Source organism: Odontesthes bonariensis, chromosome 4, assembly GCF_027942865.1.
Source record: "Odontesthes bonariensis isolate fOdoBon6 chromosome 4, fOdoBon6.hap1, whole genome shotgun sequence".
Taxonomy (NCBI): Eukaryota; Metazoa; Chordata; class Actinopteri; order Atheriniformes; family Atherinopsidae; genus Odontesthes; species Odontesthes bonariensis.
In genome coordinates this window covers 24,419,339-24,436,685 of record NC_134509.1, presented here as the reverse complement: position 1 = coordinate 24,436,685, position 17,347 = coordinate 24,419,339, and the positions used below count along the sequence as shown (strand labels likewise).

The window sequence follows — 17,347 nt, the reverse complement described above, 5'->3', positions numbered from 1 at the left end:
TGTTTCTGGTGCCGTCTTTGTGGTTCAGTACGGTGAACTGTTCACACTGAAATCTGAAACTGACCACATGTGAACAGGCCAACAAAAAAGTCACATCTGAGCAGTAACTCGGAATTCAGCGGTAGGAGATAGTTCGTCATAAATATGAGATATTAAGTCATATTTATGAAATACTGAGAGTAATGAGAAACTTAAGTCATGAAAAACTACGTCATAATTTTAAGGTAGTAAATCAGTAATGAGTTAGTCTTAATTATTAGATTTTAAGCCATAATTATGAGGTACTAAATCATGATTTTAAGGTAATAAATCGGTTACAAGTTAGACTTAATTATGAGATAAAAAGCTATGATTATGACATGCTAAATCTTAGTTATGAGATGGTATATATGTTACTGTGTCATCCTTATGAAATATTAAATCATTTTAAGATGGTTTGTCAATTATGGGTTAGTTATAATAAGATGGTAACCTATAGTTTTAAGATGCCAAGATATGAGATAGTAATAATAATGAGATTCTAAATAAGTTATCAGATAGCCATAACTTTAACAAACTAAGTCTTGATAATAAGATACAAAGTCTTAAGTTATGAGATAGAGAAGTAATTATAAGACTTCTAGTCAGAACTATGAGATACCGAGCAAAAAGAGAAGCGCTTAGTGTTCAAAGCCAAAATTTGAAATGTTTGTTCCGGGAACATTCGAGACTTAAACAGACGCACCAGAGGTGGTGTTTAATATGTCTCCCTTAAACTAAACCAACTGACAGCTGCTGTAACTTTTGTTAGATTGCTTTTCTTTGTGCAGTGGTGCTCACACTTTAAGAGTGAGAATAAAATGTGTTGTTCATTTCAGACTCTAACATCAGCTTTATTTCTCATAAATCTGACTTATAGATGTTATTTTGTAATATAAAAATAACTTGACTCACGTTGCAAAAAGTAATATTGTAGACTTTTCAGTTCAAAGTCATATCCAACCCTCAGACATTTGATATACCCGACGACCGGGGACAATATCTGAAGCAAGAGCATTTAGAAAACTGACACGATTTTTGATTTAACAGATTTAAGAACAGATTTAAGTACAAAGGTCTTCAGCATAACACGAGCATGCGATTTATAAAAGGTCCTGCAGTTCAAGCCAAGTCACCATTTTAATGAGAGAAGTTTTGACTTTTTGAGTCATGTATGTCTAAATATAAACACACCCTTTTCTTTCTATGTCTTAATATTTGGTGGGATCTTGGTAACCAGATAGTCCTGAGAGACATCCCACTACTACGCTCATATTTTTTTGTTTCTTCTCAGTTTTAAAGTCCAACACGTTGTAAAATCTGTGTGCCGTGTGAAAAGCTGCTGGTTGAGCATGTTTTCTTTGGAGTGGGTCCACACAATGTCGTTGTATCCACACGTTTGGTCCATCATCTTAGGAGAAATATACTTCCGTACTCTGGATGGTTGACATTGTAACAACATTCTTAAGGCAATAATGGTTAAACAACATACAAACAGTTTGGATATATGACCGTGTTCACAAAAGATACTCACATGGGTTATCCAGAGATATCAGAAAATAAACATCTACTTTTAACGCTGATACATGGAGCTTATACAAAAGTTGCCATGGATACAGCAAAGTATAAATGCGCCTGATTGGGTGGGATAAGCTTTGGCCTTGAGTTGTGGCACACTAAGTTGCTCAGCATCGTGGAAAATGTGTGTTCATATGGAGAGGTTGCATTGGAGTCATCTAGTGTGTTTGCAAAAGAAAGAGATTATGAGCTTAAAACAAATGAAAACATGATGAGAGGGTAAATTAAAAAACAAACAAACAAAAAAAAAAAAAAACAAGCTGGGCAGATTCATCACAAGGCAAGAGTGTCACTATCTTTTTTTTCTTTTGTTACTCAGCTACTATTAGTTCATGACAACACCAAGACTACTTCACGGGACCTTGATTTATTAATCCACCGATACAGAATATATTTTCTTATGTATATATATATGTGTGTGTGTGTGTGTTTATATAGAACAGAAGCTTTTTTTAGGCTAAAAATCTCTCAAAGGCACAAAGTATCATTTAGTTGGCCAAATTAATAACAAATGACATGAAAAGTAAAATATGGCATCCACACATAACGGTCAATCAACGTCCATGTGCCGACAAAATTCATGGTGTGGTATCATTCCAGGCGCAACTCTCGTATGTATAGTTCTGACAGTTTCAGTCATGTAACGACCGCTTTCCTGCATAGTTGTTGCATTAAAGGCAATGCAAGTGGTGTTTTTTGAGTTAAAGACGACAACAAGGAGCTCTAGAGTCCTCTCACCTCTCCACAGCAGTCAGGTTAAGGCGGGGCAAGAGGGAGATCAAGAATATACTGTATCTATAGCTCAGGCTGGAGACGAGTGGCCGCTGAACAGGCAGGAAAGGCACAAGAAACGAGGGAGGTACATCAAGTGAAGGCAAAGAGAGAAAGAATGGCAACACGAAAGTACAGTGTACAAAATTAGCAAGGAGCTTTCTTACATGTTGCATATACAACAGAGAAGCACACATGATGCCGACCTGAAGAAAAGAGAGACCGGATGGGATGACATGATCTCAAACTTAAAGCGAAGGCGTGTGTTGGTGATTCAGATGATTAGCTAAGGTGTCGTGCTGTGGGTCTCCGTCAGAGTGGGCAGATTTAAACTCGTCCTGGGCTGCTTAGCGGGCGGCTCCATCACCTCCTTTTCGTCATCGACCCTGCTCAGAGAGCTGGACTGCAGCATGATCTCTCCGCTTTCCTCCTCACTCTCCTCTTCCTCATCCTCCTCTTCTTCTGATGAAAAAGCCGATAAGATGAAAAGATGAAGAAATCTGGTAACTGAGGAAAGAATAAGATACATAATTTCCTTTTTTTTTCCCCCTCACCTTTATCCAGGTCTGGGGAGTTTCTGCTCTTGACGGTGCTGGCAAACTGCAACACAGTGAGGAAGAGACACTTTCAATTTAAAAAGTCAAATCTAAGTTGTGCCATGAGAGCGGCAGCTTGCACAGGCACATACTTCTCCCATGACGGCTATGGGTGTCTCTCCTTTAGCCTTGGCCACCCTGTGCTCGATCAGGTAGTACATGTACTCATCATACAGCAAGCGGATCAGGTGAAAGGAGCCAAAACTAGCAGCACTGCGCAGAGTCAGATCCCGGATTACCATCGAGCTGGTGGGAGAATAGAGAAGATTTAGACATCGTGTCTTCAACAAGAGGACAAACGCATCTTTTTTGCGGCATTTTTATGAATCACTGTTTTCTTTTCCCCTCACCTATAGAAGGACCAGTTGAGCAGAAAGACTTTGGCAGCCTTTGGCAGAGCGACAGGGTTGTGCTCATAGGGCTTTAGGACTTGGGAGACAACAGCATCCAGCCAGCTAGCCCACTGTTCCAGTGAGTTCTGCTGCTGCAGAGTGGCTTTAAAGTCTTGCTCCAGCTGCTGAACCATGCGGTCTTCACACTGACACACCCAGGATGCCTGCTCCTGAGAGGGACACAGGCTCAGTGTTCTGCCATGTTTCACCAAAAACACCAGCGCACAGTGACAGGTGGAGCTAGTCGGCGCGGACAGAAGCATTAGCTGACCTGTACGTTGGTGAAATCAACTCGGTTGAGGTCGGAGAGCATCTGATTGATCTGAGCTGAGTTCTGGAGGACAGCACGGGCAGCCTGGGCCAGATGGTTGAGACTGGTGTAGCGACGCAATGTCTGGGAAAAGGAGCTGACGCACACCACCTGAAAGAGAGAGCGAGGAGAATACAGTGCTGTGCAAAAGGCCCGAGCAATCGCACATTGTGCATATATTGTCAGGAACACCAGAAATAGGTGCAGCGGTTTATTGCAACATGTAAATACAGCATCTAAGGGCAAAAACAGACTTTGTACAACTCTAACTCAATATTAGGTTTGAGCTCCTTTATTCTCCAACACAGCCTGAACTCTCTCAGACAAGCTTTCTGTCCTTTCTTTAAGGAGTCTTCAGGAATAGTTCTCCAGGCTTCTTGAAGGACACCCCAAAGCTCTTCTTTGGATGTCGGCTGCCTTTTGTTCCGTTCTCTGTGAAGTTGATCCCACACTGCTTCAGTAATGTTGAGGTCCGAGCTCTGGGGAGGATTCATCCCTCCATCAGACCTGCTGCCACTGATTTTCAGTCCACTTCTGGTGTCCTTTGGCACAGCTCAGCCTTTTCTTCCTGTTTCCCTTCCTTAAGAACGGCTTCTTGACAGCCACCCTTCCATGGAGCCCATTTCTGATGAGGCTTGGGCCGACAGTAGATGGATCAGCTGAAGGTCCAGAAGCATCTCTCAGCTCCTGTGTCAGGTCTTTGCTGGATTTATTCCTCTTTCTTAAAGACATCACTTTCAGATCCTGTTCATCTGCTATAGATTTTTAGGCCTGACACTTCTTCACCATGCTAAGATATTCAAGCTTTTTAGCACATGGCTTGTTGGGAATCACTTTGTTGGTGCAAAATACTATTTAAAGCCTGTCAAACTGTGTTATTGTAATTTTTTTTTTACTAATGCAGCTAAAGAATTGTGGACAAATTACGTCTCTTTTTGAGAGACTGCTGGTAACAAAGTGTCTTAAGATAACTCTAAAGCTGGTTCGTTGCTAAGTTGTCTGTTATGTGTGACAACACTGGTTTATCCCTTCAGTTAGGCGCTTCTTTATGTTTGAATGAAGGTCATTTGTGAATGGAGGAATGGATTTGTGTTGTTTGATTAGGTTTAAAACGAGTCAAGCTGAACGGACTCGAGGATCTCCATGAATTCACCACTCACTTGATAGGTAATCTGTCCACACAAACAGTAATACCTTTATGCGAACCATCTCCTCTGGGATGTTCATCATGGCGCCTGTCAACCAGTTCTCCAGACTCTTGGCAAAGTTACGGATGGCCTGAGTTAAGGCACCTGAGAGAAGACGAGATGTAAACATTTTAAAATGAAGAGAAACATTCCTCAACCTTTCAGGCTAATGCTGCCTACTTCATAATACATGATAGATTAACTTATACAGGTTTTAAAATGGTATGATTTTAGTTCATTTCATTCAAATAAGCACTCGCCTTTTCTGAATAAACGGGGCCGAACCTTAACTTTCAACTTTAACTCCTCTTGTTACTTGATTTGTCGTTTTATTTTACGGCTTTACAACTAAATATTTCTTCCACCTTGCAACATATCATTTCGCTTTCCTACTTTAAACTTCAGCACACAGCTGAGCTCTGTGAATACACCTGAAATGAAGCTCATTCAGCTCCACGTCACAGATTTGGCAGGTTGCATTAACTCACTGGGGATGGGTCTCAGCACGTCGGGGATGAGGATCTCCACCAGAGTCTGATAGAGCAGATTGTCGCACTCTTTCGTCCACTGCAGCACTGGCTCAAACTTGCAGAGCACCACCAGGCAGGATTTAGGCAGACGTTTCTCAGATTCATTGTGTCTGGTGGAGCATGTGAGACAGTTGTGACGGAGAAGACAGAGCATTCATCTTTTTGTTTTTGTTTCTCATCAAGCTGAACCAGTGTGTCTGTGATACGTACAGGTTGAGCGATTCTGCATCATTGTTTTGGCTGAACCTCCAGAAGGATTTCCACAAAGTTTCCACCAGAGTGAACTGAAGGTTGACCATCACGTCCAGAACAGCCTACGAGCATGACATGTGGATGATGCGTTAACTGGCGGTAACGTTTGACCCGTTTATTTGAGAGAATTTGTTAGAAATAGTGCAAGGAGCTCTGTAGTTTGTGCTATAGAGCCTTGATTCAATGCGAACAAAAAGACCTAGCTTGTCACATGAAAAGAGAACAGAAATAAGTATGTAAGCATGGACTACTTGAATGTCATTGTCAGAAAAAGCCCCGTCTTTCTCCAAAAATGCTTACCTCGCAGTGTTCTCTATAAAGAGCCTGAAAGGCCTTGAGGTGTTCTGAAAGGATCCCATCAGGGAGGGTTCGATCTTGTAAATCAATGTCCACAAAGTCTGGCAGTGGCCTTGATGCCTCTACACATGAGACGGCACAGCAAACAAAGAACTCACTCACATATGTTTCACATGTTTGCCACATCTCGGATAAAAAAAAAGGATGAAACCGTAACTTCCCGTGCACAGCTGTGGCTCTATGAGCTGAGAGCTAAATGACTGCAAACAGTCAGTGAATTATCAGGCTAATTACTGCATACTGAAAAGAAAAAAAAAACACTAACACAGATGTTTTTTTTTGTCTATTTGTTCCGTCATAACTAACGGTGCAGTAGGAAATAACAAAATAAGTGTCTGCTGCCAACATAATGCAGAGTACAGCTGTCTCACCGAGGAACTGCTGATACTGTTGCACCTGGGCCGAAATGTCACAGAGTGCCTGCTGCTGACCTGCCCCACCTGATGTCCCATTGGCAAGGCCCTGTGTCTTCTGAACTGGCTTTATTCTAATGGAGGTAGGGCACATCACACGGAGAGACAGTCAGGTTATCATATAGTCTGGAGAGCTAAAAACAGGCTTCAAAAACAGATCTTAGATCTTTTTAGATCTTGTGTTTGAACTGATCTTATCTCATAAAGATGTACAACTTGACACCTCATGTGCGTAGTGAAATGTTGGTGAATAACTGCCACTAAAAAGCACAAGGAAGCATTGAAATACATTCGATTGAAATCAATAAATACACCCACAAGAAAAGCCTTTTAGGTCATATCGTCAAAGTTAACCCTGAAATGAAAAATGTACCCTGCTTGGATACCTGTTTTTCTGTGTGAAAGGCTGCTGCCTCATCGCCATGTGCTGCTGTTCATCCATCAGTCTGAGCAGAGGAGAACCGGATTTGATCCTCAGACCATAGTAGTGGTACTTGGAGTTTCCTCTGGAATGCATGCAGTGAGAAAGTTCAGACAACATTTTGAGATAGCGGTCAAACGCAACGCAAGTCGGTGTGTATGAGCACGTACCTGGTTCCTAATCTCCGTGTACGTAGCCCCATGAAGACAGACCTGATGAGTTTGCCGAAGGATGCAGCATTGACAGGTTCGAGTTTCTGCTCCTGGCAGTGCAGCAGGTAGTGGTAGTAGAGGGTGCAGCGAGGCAAACTCACCCCCTCCGCCCCCTCGTAGTTGTCACACAACCACTGAACCTGGGGAAGATGGGCGAGTTGAATGTTCTGAACTTTCTTGTCATAGACTGTGACCCATGTTTCACTTTGAACTCGTGTACTCACAGTAGCAGGTGGGGCGCGAGAGTTAGGGCTGGAGTAACTCTGCCCTCCTCCTCCTGATGCTCCTCCAGCTCCTCCTAACACATACCCCCCCTGGATGACGTATCCCCCTCCACCCGCAGCAGCAGCCCCAGCATTGGCTCCTGCTGTTGCCACAGAAACCGGCTGTGAGGTCACAGACCCGCTGATGTCTGACTCAGAGCTGGGCGTGGTCTCGTAAAAGGTGGAGGAGGGCGTGGGAGGGGTCTGGGAAAAGAGGGGCGAGTCGGAGAAAGGGTAGCTGCTTGATCGACTGGACAAGAAAACACACGCTCATGTTAATGCACAGTTTGTGGCAAGGAAAGTCACAATGTGTGTGTGTGTGTGATGGATTGTGGGAGGAAGCTCCACACTGCTTACATGTTGGAGGTGGTAAAAGTTGCCTCTCCTGCTCCGTCCACATACTGCACCTGGCCAGAGTAAACATGCTCCACCTGAAAAATGAGCAAAGATGTATATTATTATTCATTTTTGCTCAACAAGATTCAAACACGGGAACGACATAAAACACCTGACTAATTTTTGTTGGGTAAACAGTTGTGTATTTCTGCATCCAGCTGACACTACGTCATCTTTTGGGACTATTTTTAAGGTCCAATATTCACTTTCCTTACAGCTCCGTTTCTTTTGCTTAACTCTTCTTAAACCGCTGCACCAAGCTCATTGGCTAGATGCTACAAAACTTGACTTTTGGGTATAAAAGAAAACAACTAAAAGTGCCATTTGTGTCTAACTTTCCATGTGGCAGATATCGCCATGCAGTCCCATTAATGGACAGGAACGCAAAAGTAGATGCGAGTCTTCAACCAATAAAACCAGATATGCAAACCAGGAGCAAAGTGTCAAACATCCAATGTGAGAAGATTTTATGATCAAACTCTTTGGAATAGATATGACACGAACAAACAAAGGGAAAAGGTTTACACAAGCACCTACAGGCACCTACCTAATACACCACAGAGTCACAGCAATGATTGGTTCAGTGATCTCCAGTTTTTGTGCCCAGAATGTTAATGTGGAACTTGTATAATATTGGTAACTTAACATCTACACAGTAGACAAAAAAATGACTCAACAAACACCAGTTTATAACAAAAATAAAAAGCCAACGCTGTCTACCTGGCTGCTCACATCTTGCATTAAAAACAAGGAACTGGCCTGATTTTATATTAGTGGAGCAGATTTCTCCTGCACTCTTGAACTTTTTTCAGCCTGCTCTCACGTCCCCTGGGGCCAACTGATTGCAGAGGAAGTTCAAAGTGGTCTGCTGACATTATTCCTTCAACAGCCTGAATATAAAAGCTTAAACCTTTGAAAGACTTATAGCTGCGGCGAGTATTTGCACATGAGAAACACTGATGTAGAAAGCCACAATTCACGAGATAGAACTGATACAAACCTCTCACCCGAAAGGCTTCTTCAGTTTTCTGTTCTTCATGAACTGAAGAAGCCTTTCAGGTGAAAGGTGACACATCTTCAAGATCCGAGAAGTCGTCCAGCTGCCCTTCTTCAAGCTCTTAGGATTACCATGATCTGGATGACTCAGAATCTACATGAGCATTTTCATTGACAAGGGTCCAGACAATCAAGCGCAGCAAAAAACTTTCAGCCCGAACAAATTATTTCATCGCTATATTTTCCCAGTTTGCTGTGGCACCATTTCAAATTCGTTGTGCCTAATCTTTTACAAATTGTCTCCTTAGTTTGGTTGGCGATTTCAAAATATAGAAAGCCCTCCTACCTTGTTACTGACACCTCACTTCAGACTATAGGAGCTTCTATGTCATGTCCACAGGCTAAAAAAAACAAATGAGAGTCCATGTTGCAACAACTTGCAAGGCCCTGTTCTGCCATGTATAAACTCGGCCAACTGTAAATGGAGGTTGTTGAGGACTGATGCACCAAACAGCCAATGAAATTCTAAACATGAAGTGTAACTTCAAATGTCGTCTGTGCATCCTGTGTGCACCCATGCTTAAGAAAGGTGAACTGCATTCTGGGTGATACTTTCTGAGGTGAAAATGTGGCGAGAGCAGAGCTAAATCTGCACTTCAGGATGTAGTGGAGGCATGCAGTCACTGTGACAATAACGAGTCTGGGGAGGAAACATCAGACAAAGAGAGCAACATTTCTATGGACCGTGTGGAGCCCTCTTTTTTCTTATGGTGCCTTTAGAAGAAGCTGTAAAACATTCAATCGTGTGCAGCTTTTATCAAACTCGGAGTAAGACTTTGTAAGGCTGTAGTTATGATTGTGTTTTCCAGCTAATACTACAGGTCCCAACAGGCATCTGATTATGAATAACATCATTTCAACATCTGTTTCTCAGTCCCTGTAACATGTAAAGTGATTCTGACAGTTAAGGGAATAAGTTTAGAGCCTTAGCTCTCAAAAGAGACCAAAATCTAGCACTTAACTGCATTTGGTTTGAGAACAGCTCTCAGGTTACTTTGGGTATGCCATGGACAGGGAAATTTCACAGGAATGAGAGATTGAACACATAAAAAAAAAAGTGTTATTTTCATCTACTTCCATCAACCTCTGGCATGTTTTACACAACCGCTGTCAGGCTAGTATGATTAGTCTGAGGCAGCACAGCATGTCAGTTGATGTGATGTCCAACATTACGACAACTGCAAATAACACGCACATCACGGCTTTCCCGTCACTGTCTTGGCCATGAATGAGTTCCTGTTTTCTATGAACAGAGGACTGAACAAGCAAGTATTCAAATAAACACAAAGTAAAAGTGAGTGATGCAAAATCTCCCATTTAAATCTAAATTGTGCCCAAGGGGTCTGAACTAAGAAGTCAGAACGTAAACCACATCTGAAACAACACATCTCGCGATGGAGCCACAGGAAATATCTGCCAGTGAGGGATGAAGACAAAAGGATACTTAGCAAAGCCTACGACCACGAGCCAACAACTGCAAAGTTCCTACAGAACTCAGGTGCACCTTTAAACCGATGTGTCTTACGTAGCAACCAATTCATTCTTTGGACTGTGAACTTTGCTCAAAACTCTGATGAACATGAGATTGTTAATTTTAATGTGTATAAACTAGACTGTTGGATGCGTGCGTCACTTCTAGTTTTGTAAAAAATATATTAAAGGCTCTGTAGCAGGTTGACGCAGGCAGTGAGGTTACAGTGTGCCTTTCCACATGTGTGGGGGTGGTGTGGCACGATAAAGCGATGATGGCGTAGTTCATATTCTCTGATGTGAAATATTTCATATGTCCGTTTACCTCCTGGTTAATATGCACAGACTGTAGGTGGCCTGTCTGAATCCTCTTGGCTGCCTGCGACACCGCCTGCAGCACTGACCTCTGCGGGTGAGTAAATCCACAGCGTCAGACACAACCTCATCAGTGTTCCACCCTATGATAAAGCCTGCTTCTACACAGTCTTACACATGGCTTCAGCGTATATGTGTGCATCTTACCTGCTGGGTGGTCTGCACGGGTTGGACCCCTTGAGCAGGGACACCAGGGGCAGACGGGCTGGAGTCTGACAGACTGTCACTGGAATGAACAGAGCCCTCTGTGGAAGACACGGGAGGGATAAAGAAGGGAGGTTTTACCTGATGATCTAACAAATTTAACCTGAAAAGTAGCCTCCACCCCAACGAATTCAGTACTCACGACATACTGCCTCCAAATTGTAATAACAGCCACCGCAGAACATGTTGCTACTGAATGTCCTTTTGGCTTTACTGAGGATAAACTTGGTGAGGAGGACTGTTTCGGTCCACCTCTCCTTTTGTCCTTATATTTTACTTGCCGTGGGACAGCCTTGGACAGCTAATCTCCCCAGATGGAGAGAGAAATCCCTCCATCTTGTAAACATGCAGATCAGATGGGAGAGGGAAATGAGAGATACATGTGGGCTCAGGATTGGGCGGAAAAAATGGGATGGGCCGTTGGTGAAGGAGAGAGCTCGTGCTTTTGTAACCTTTAGTTAGAAAACATTGTCCCTAGTCAATTGACCTGCCCCAACTAGGTTGCTCTTACTTCAACCCACACTGACAACATCCCAAGTTAAAGTATGGTACACGTAGTTAAACTAATCGGGTCATACTGAAGACAACACACCTCAGCAGTTATTTCTACGTAATGGTAACATGTCCGTCTCTGCTCATGTGTTGGTAAACCTGGGCTCTGATCATGGTTGATAGAAATATCGGCTATATGACTACTAACTTCTGCAAGTCAGTGAATTTTATACCAACATTTCTTAGATTTAATGTATCATTATTGGGGGGAAAGTCTTCAAAGCTACTGTTTGAAGAAAGTAATACATTTCATGCAGAGCTGTGCAGACCAGTCTGGTTTTTGCACAGACAATGTGATTCTCTAAAAGCTAGGAGCTGAAAGCCTTCTCACATCTCGGCACGGTGCGCCGTGAGGAAACTGGAGTGGAGGAAAAAAGAAGAAGGCCTAAACCATCTTCTGTATTTCAGTCTAGCTTTGCATGTGTTTCAATGAATCACCTGGTTCACATTTTTCTATGAATATATAGAGATGACGATCAAGAGTTTTGCACGATACTGTAAAACCAAACATTAGTTGTTGATCAGACAGGAGGCTGTTTTCTTTCTATTTTCATTAAGTCTTATTGAAGGCGGGGTTTTAATGATTAATCAGTTAATCTACAGATCATCTATACATCAATCACTTCTGTATCCTAACACTCTCACGGTATTTGCTAGTTAAATGGGACATTTAGGGTGTTTAGAATATCACCCCCGTCCTCCAGCAGCTTCACTGGCTCCCGGTCAAATTCAGAATTAGGATTACTTTCAAAACCCTACTTTACACATTCAAAGCCATCCACAACCTCGCCCCCCAAAATATCTGTCTGATCTCCTCTCCATTGTCATCCCATCTCGCTCCCTCAGGTCATCCTCCTCCCTCCACCTCTCTGTGCCCTCTGCCCGTCTCAGCACCATGGGGACCAGAGCTTTCAGTCGCTCTGCTCCCCAACTCTGGAACTCACTCCCACCAGACATCCGCAACATTGACTCCTTACCCCTCTTCAAATCAAAACTCAAAACCCATCTGTTTCAAGCTGCATTCTCCCTCTAGCCTCTTTTTTAACTTGTGTTATTTTATTTATTGTGTTTTTAATGTGTTGTAAAGTGTCCTTGAGCTTTGAGAAAGGCGCTTTTTTTAAAATTAAATGTATTATTATTATTATTATTATTATTATTAGAACTTTACAGTTAAATAACTAAATTGATGAATTTAAGTAAATGACCAATACAACTGAATCTTTAAGTATATCATTTAAACCTCCTACCAAAATTGATGTGAACACCAGCTTAATTGTAAATGGGGGAACTTGAAAAGGGAGCCTCAAAGTCTCTCACTCTAGGTGAGAGTGCACGTCACCCGATCCTTGCAGGCCAAAGCGTCTATGAATAGATGGCCCCAAAATTAAACATGGATCCATTTATGTGGTGAATTACATTTCCTTAGTCAACAGCGGATTTTTAAAAACACTAACTCATTTACACGTGACTGAGCCTGTTTTATTCTAGAACGTTTTATTTTAGGATTAATTTGGTCAAAATGTAAACACAAATTACACTAGTTAGTATAGACACTGGGTTATCTCATTTTCTATATGACTACAAGAATTGTACATTAAAAGCCATGTGCATGAAATATGATTAAAAGAAAATGTCACTATACCATAATCTCCCTACAAACATAAAAGCGACAGAAAAGATGAAATGAAGTCAGACCCCGTCCACGAGGCATTCTTGTTCCTGGTTTGATGCTGTGTAACCTAGCAACCAAATCCAGCAACCTAGTTTATCCTCATGACGTACACACCACCGGATCAGGGACGCTAACTGAATCTGTTTTTGTTTTTAACTGTGGAGCTCAGAGCTCCATCAGAAACTATTTAAAAGATGGCATCCAGCCAAATGGGGGAGAAAGGCTGTTATTAACTAAAAGTCATCTCTCTAACTCGTAAATATTAAATGTGGTCGAATTATTCCTCAAACATCTGTGTAATGTACTGTAATGTTTTCATTCTAAAGCAGTATGTACACATATATACCACTGTGTGATTCATCTAAAGAAAAGGTTCAGCAGCATTTCAATGAATCAGGTCCAGTCCCCTATCAAGTCTCACTTAGGCTTAAGAGGCTTTTTTGACTTGTGATCAGCTGTTGTTAGGTGGGAAAGCACAGAATGTGTTTGTTAGGTATTAAAATGTTCAAAATGAACAATTATTAAACTACCGTTTTCAACTTAACAAATTAGTACAACTTTTGACTTTTCTTTAATGGATACATAGCAGGAGATATAAAATGTTATTTAGTGGTGAACACTGATTGTTCTGCCGGATGTAAGAGATGGAAAATACTGATATTTACACCTGAAGTGCAAAACCACATGATGCAAATGATGGCCCAATGCAGGTCTCCACTCTGTCCATCTACAATAACATTAATACTGATGTTGAGGTAAAGTCAGGGAGTACATATTTACTAACAGACCAAATTTCCAATGTAGGTGTTAACATTAACCATAATTAACTCGTTAAGATTGAATCTAGTGCCTGTGTCAGTTTTTATTTATTATTTACAAGTGGAAAACATTCAAGACAGCTGTCAATCTTCTCAGGAGCGGACATCCCAGTAAGATCCCCCCAAGGTCAGACCGCGCAATGCTCAGAGAAACTGCAAAAAACCCAAGAGCTACATCTCAGACTACAGGCCTCAGTTAGCATGTTAAATGTTAAAGTTCATGACGGCACAATTAGAAAAAGACTGAACAAGTATGGCATGTTTGGAAGGGTTTCAGGAGAAAGCTCTTCTCTCTAAAAATGACATGGCTGCACAGCTTAGGTTTGTAAAGTTACATCTGAACAAACCACAAGACTTCTGGAACAATGTCCTTTGGACAGAGCAGACCAAAGTGGAGATGTTTGCTCATAATGCACAGCAGCACGTTTGGAGAAAACCAAACACAGCATATCAGCACAAACACCTCATACCAGCTGTCAAGCACGGTGGTGGAGGGCTGATGATCTGGGCTTGTTCTGCAGCCACAGGACCTGGGCACCTCGCAAGCATTGAGTCCACCATGAATTCCTAAGTATACCAAAGTATTCTAGAGTCGAATGTGAGGCCATCTGTCTGACAGCTAAAGCTTGGCTGAAAATGGGTCATCAACAGGACAATGATCCCAAACACAGCAGCAGATCTACAACAGAATGTCTGAAAAAGGAAAGAATCGGGGTATTGCAATGGTCCAGTCAAAGTCCAGACCTCAACCTTCTGCATTTGACTTAGTTTTTGTTCAACAAATGTTGACCCAGTCTAATATATCATGTGCTGTCTATCTATGGTTGTATTTACCTAAATTTAAGACCTTGTAAGGATTCAATTTTTTTTTTTTTTTTATCATTATGTTTTGACATGTAAAACCTAAGCAATGAAAGAGGGTGTACTCTCTTTTGTGCACGTATGTGTCAGTCATTCTCTCACCTGTAACAGTTACTATGATGTACTGAGGCGAGCTGCTCTGCCCGTTACTCTTCTGGACCACAGAGTGCTGGATATCGGGGCTCACGTAGTGCTGCGTGGGAGTAGTAAGGACCACAGCCTTCTGGCTCTGCGCCTGGGTGGGCGGAGCTTGAGAACAAAGTGCGTCCTGTCCTGTTTTAGAGGCAGCGGCTGGTTGGTTGGGTGATGAAATGGTTCCAGAGGATGCTGGGATCTCGGACAGGAAGTGTGTGGTCTTTGCAGATGTGGGTGTGGTGGCACCGGGTGTTGCTATGGTTACTGCGTTGGCCTGCTGAGGCTGGAGGTCCTCAGAATATCCACAAGTTGCCATGGCAACCAATGCTTTGAGGCCCTAGTTCTGTGGATAAAAAACGGTGGTCATTAGTGAAAGTGCCATAAACAAACATGGAAACACACATTGCTGCTTTATTGTTTAAGCTCACAGGCACATAGACCTTGTGTGTGTGTGTGTGTGTGTGTGTGTGTGTGTGTGTGTGTGTGTGTGTGTGTAACATAAACCAAGGGAAGGAAGTAGGGCTTTTGTCTGAGACCAAGCAGTGGCCTAAAGCCTTTCCTGTTTGCTCCAATATGAAGGTTCAATCTAATGCATCAGAAATAAATCAATAAATTCAACTTCAAACATGAGAAACAACTAAATTACCGACTGAAAGGGAGAAAATATGCGACGGCTGGCAGTCCCAGGTTATACAACCAGGAAATAAACTATTACCAATAATTCAAGCCCGTCAGTCAGGACTTTAGGCCATCCTACTGGGAGATAAGCCACTCCTCCATAGAGCAACACTGTACACCAGACCAGCCGACGATCACCCGGATACCGTGCACACGGGGGTGACTTTACGATCCAATCCAATGTCAGACCAAAAACTTTTTTCAAAGTCATGAAAAGATTATAGAACAAACAACATTCGCATATCTCTATTGTTTTCTAAACGCACACACACCTATAATGCTTTAACGCTTTCATATGCGTGTTTGCGTCTCGTGTTTTTGGACAGCTTGCGTGAAAAGTGAGTTCAGAGCGTGAAAAGTGTGAAAGGTAGCCTTCCCTGCTAGCAGCTTACGTCGAGCTGTGACGTTAAAGCGAGCTAGCCAGTTGCTACTTTCTTTTTTTATATTGAATAGTCAGTAAAAATGTTTGACCACGCAACCAGTGACGCCTCTAAATAGTTTCTTAGTAATCGAAACAACTTGAAACAACCTGGATGTTATGATTAATGAGGCTGAAAAAGTACGACTGGTACTACAACACACCCGCCATCTTGTGCTCTTATCAAAGATCTGACATCGCCATAACAACGGTCTGCGTTAGAAAAGAAGCTAGCAACCACTTTCATCACCGACACGCTCGATCTCACGTTAACGCTCTCGCTTACACACACAGGCACGCGTGTATAATAAGCAGAAAAGTACACGAGAATCCCCAGACATTGTACTTTTTCACCTTTAAATCCTAGTTTTGTCCAAAATTGTCGATAAAGTTTATTCCCTTAGATCTCGGGTGTTGTTGTTGACTCCCGTTGCTTGGTTCTTGTCGCCAGGACTACCGTGACTATGGCGCCTTGCCTTCACCGGGGCAACTGTTGCTACCCTCTATTCATTGCGCCGCCCTTTCCCAAATGCTGATTGGTTGAGACAGGAGGCGGTCGCAACGTCAGTGAAATTGTCGATCGCTCATTAGTTGGTAGTCGTTCTGTCACTGTCGCCATGTCTTAACGCCAGACGACCACCTCTACTGTAATGTTATTTTCTCGATTGCTCACATTATCTAACAGATACTCAAAAATCACTTCAATCATCATTATGTAATAAAGCGCAGTAGAGTCCAAAGGTTTTGAGCCGACACCCATTTTTCTTAATATTTTGCCAACATAATGTGGTGCCATTATTTATTGAAATCTTTTAAAGTGGTCTTGAGCAATTAGTTCTCCAAGCTTTTTGAAGGTCTTTTAAAGTTTTTTGTCCGGAGATTAGTTGCATTTTCGAAGGTCTTTTAAAGTTTTTTGTCCGGAGATTAGTTGCATTTTACTCAGACTCAAGTCTAGTTCTGGCTTCTTTTTAAGAGGAACTGGGCTTTTTTTTGTTTGTTTAGCCTCTCAACGCTGATCAATGCAACATTCACGCATAAAATAAATAAACTCAAAGGATAAACTAATGTTGTGTCTTTGTACGGAAGAGTATTAGGGCCAGGCATAAGAAAAAATAATAATATTTTGCCTGTCGAGATTAAAGTCAACATGTCGAGAATAAAGTCGAAATGTCGAGAATAAAGTCCACACGTCGAGAATAAAGTTGAAAACTTTATTTTCGACATTTTGACTTTAATCTTGACTTTATTCTCGACATGTCGACTTTATTCTCGACATGTCGACTTTATTCTTGACAGGCAAAATATAAATATTTTTTCTTATGCCTGGCCCTAATACTCTTCCGTACACTTTGTAACTTGCAGCCCATTGCAAAGACACATAATTTGATGCCCTTTCTTTTGTTCCATCAACA

General features: G+C 42.1%; 1 protein-coding gene across 5 annotated transcripts; it reads right to left on the bottom strand.

Annotated features, from left to right (window-relative positions):
• Nucleotides 1-1,053: 1,053 nt before the first annotated feature.
• On the bottom strand, nt 1,054-16,429 carry rfx1b (regulatory factor X, 1b (influences HLA class II expression)). 5 transcript variants are annotated; one of them, XM_075463584.1, is made up of 18 exons: nt 16,290-16,429; nt 14,807-15,182; nt 10,745-10,842; nt 10,548-10,628; nt 7,658-7,731; nt 7,262-7,550; nt 6,996-7,177; nt 6,791-6,910; nt 6,363-6,478; nt 5,935-6,053; nt 5,593-5,696; nt 5,341-5,492; nt 4,860-4,957; nt 3,627-3,776; nt 3,314-3,525; nt 3,056-3,209; nt 2,922-2,967; nt 1,054-2,829 (listed from the first exon to the last, which is right to left on the bottom strand). In XM_075463584.1, exons 2-18 carry the CDS (start codon nt 15,153-15,155, stop codon nt 2,654-2,656), a joined length of 2,520 nt encoding a protein of 839 aa, XP_075319699.1. In that variant the 5' UTR covers nt 15,156-15,182; nt 16,290-16,429; the 3' UTR covers nt 1,054-2,653. The 5 variants fall into 5 exon arrangements, with proteins under 5 accessions (XP_075319699.1, XP_075319701.1, XP_075319700.1 ...); XM_075463586.1 differs by having other exon boundaries at nt 1,054-2,826; XM_075463585.1 differs by lacking the exon at nt 16,290-16,429 and adding an exon at nt 15,490-15,507.
• Nucleotides 16,430-17,347: the final 918 nt, after the last annotated feature.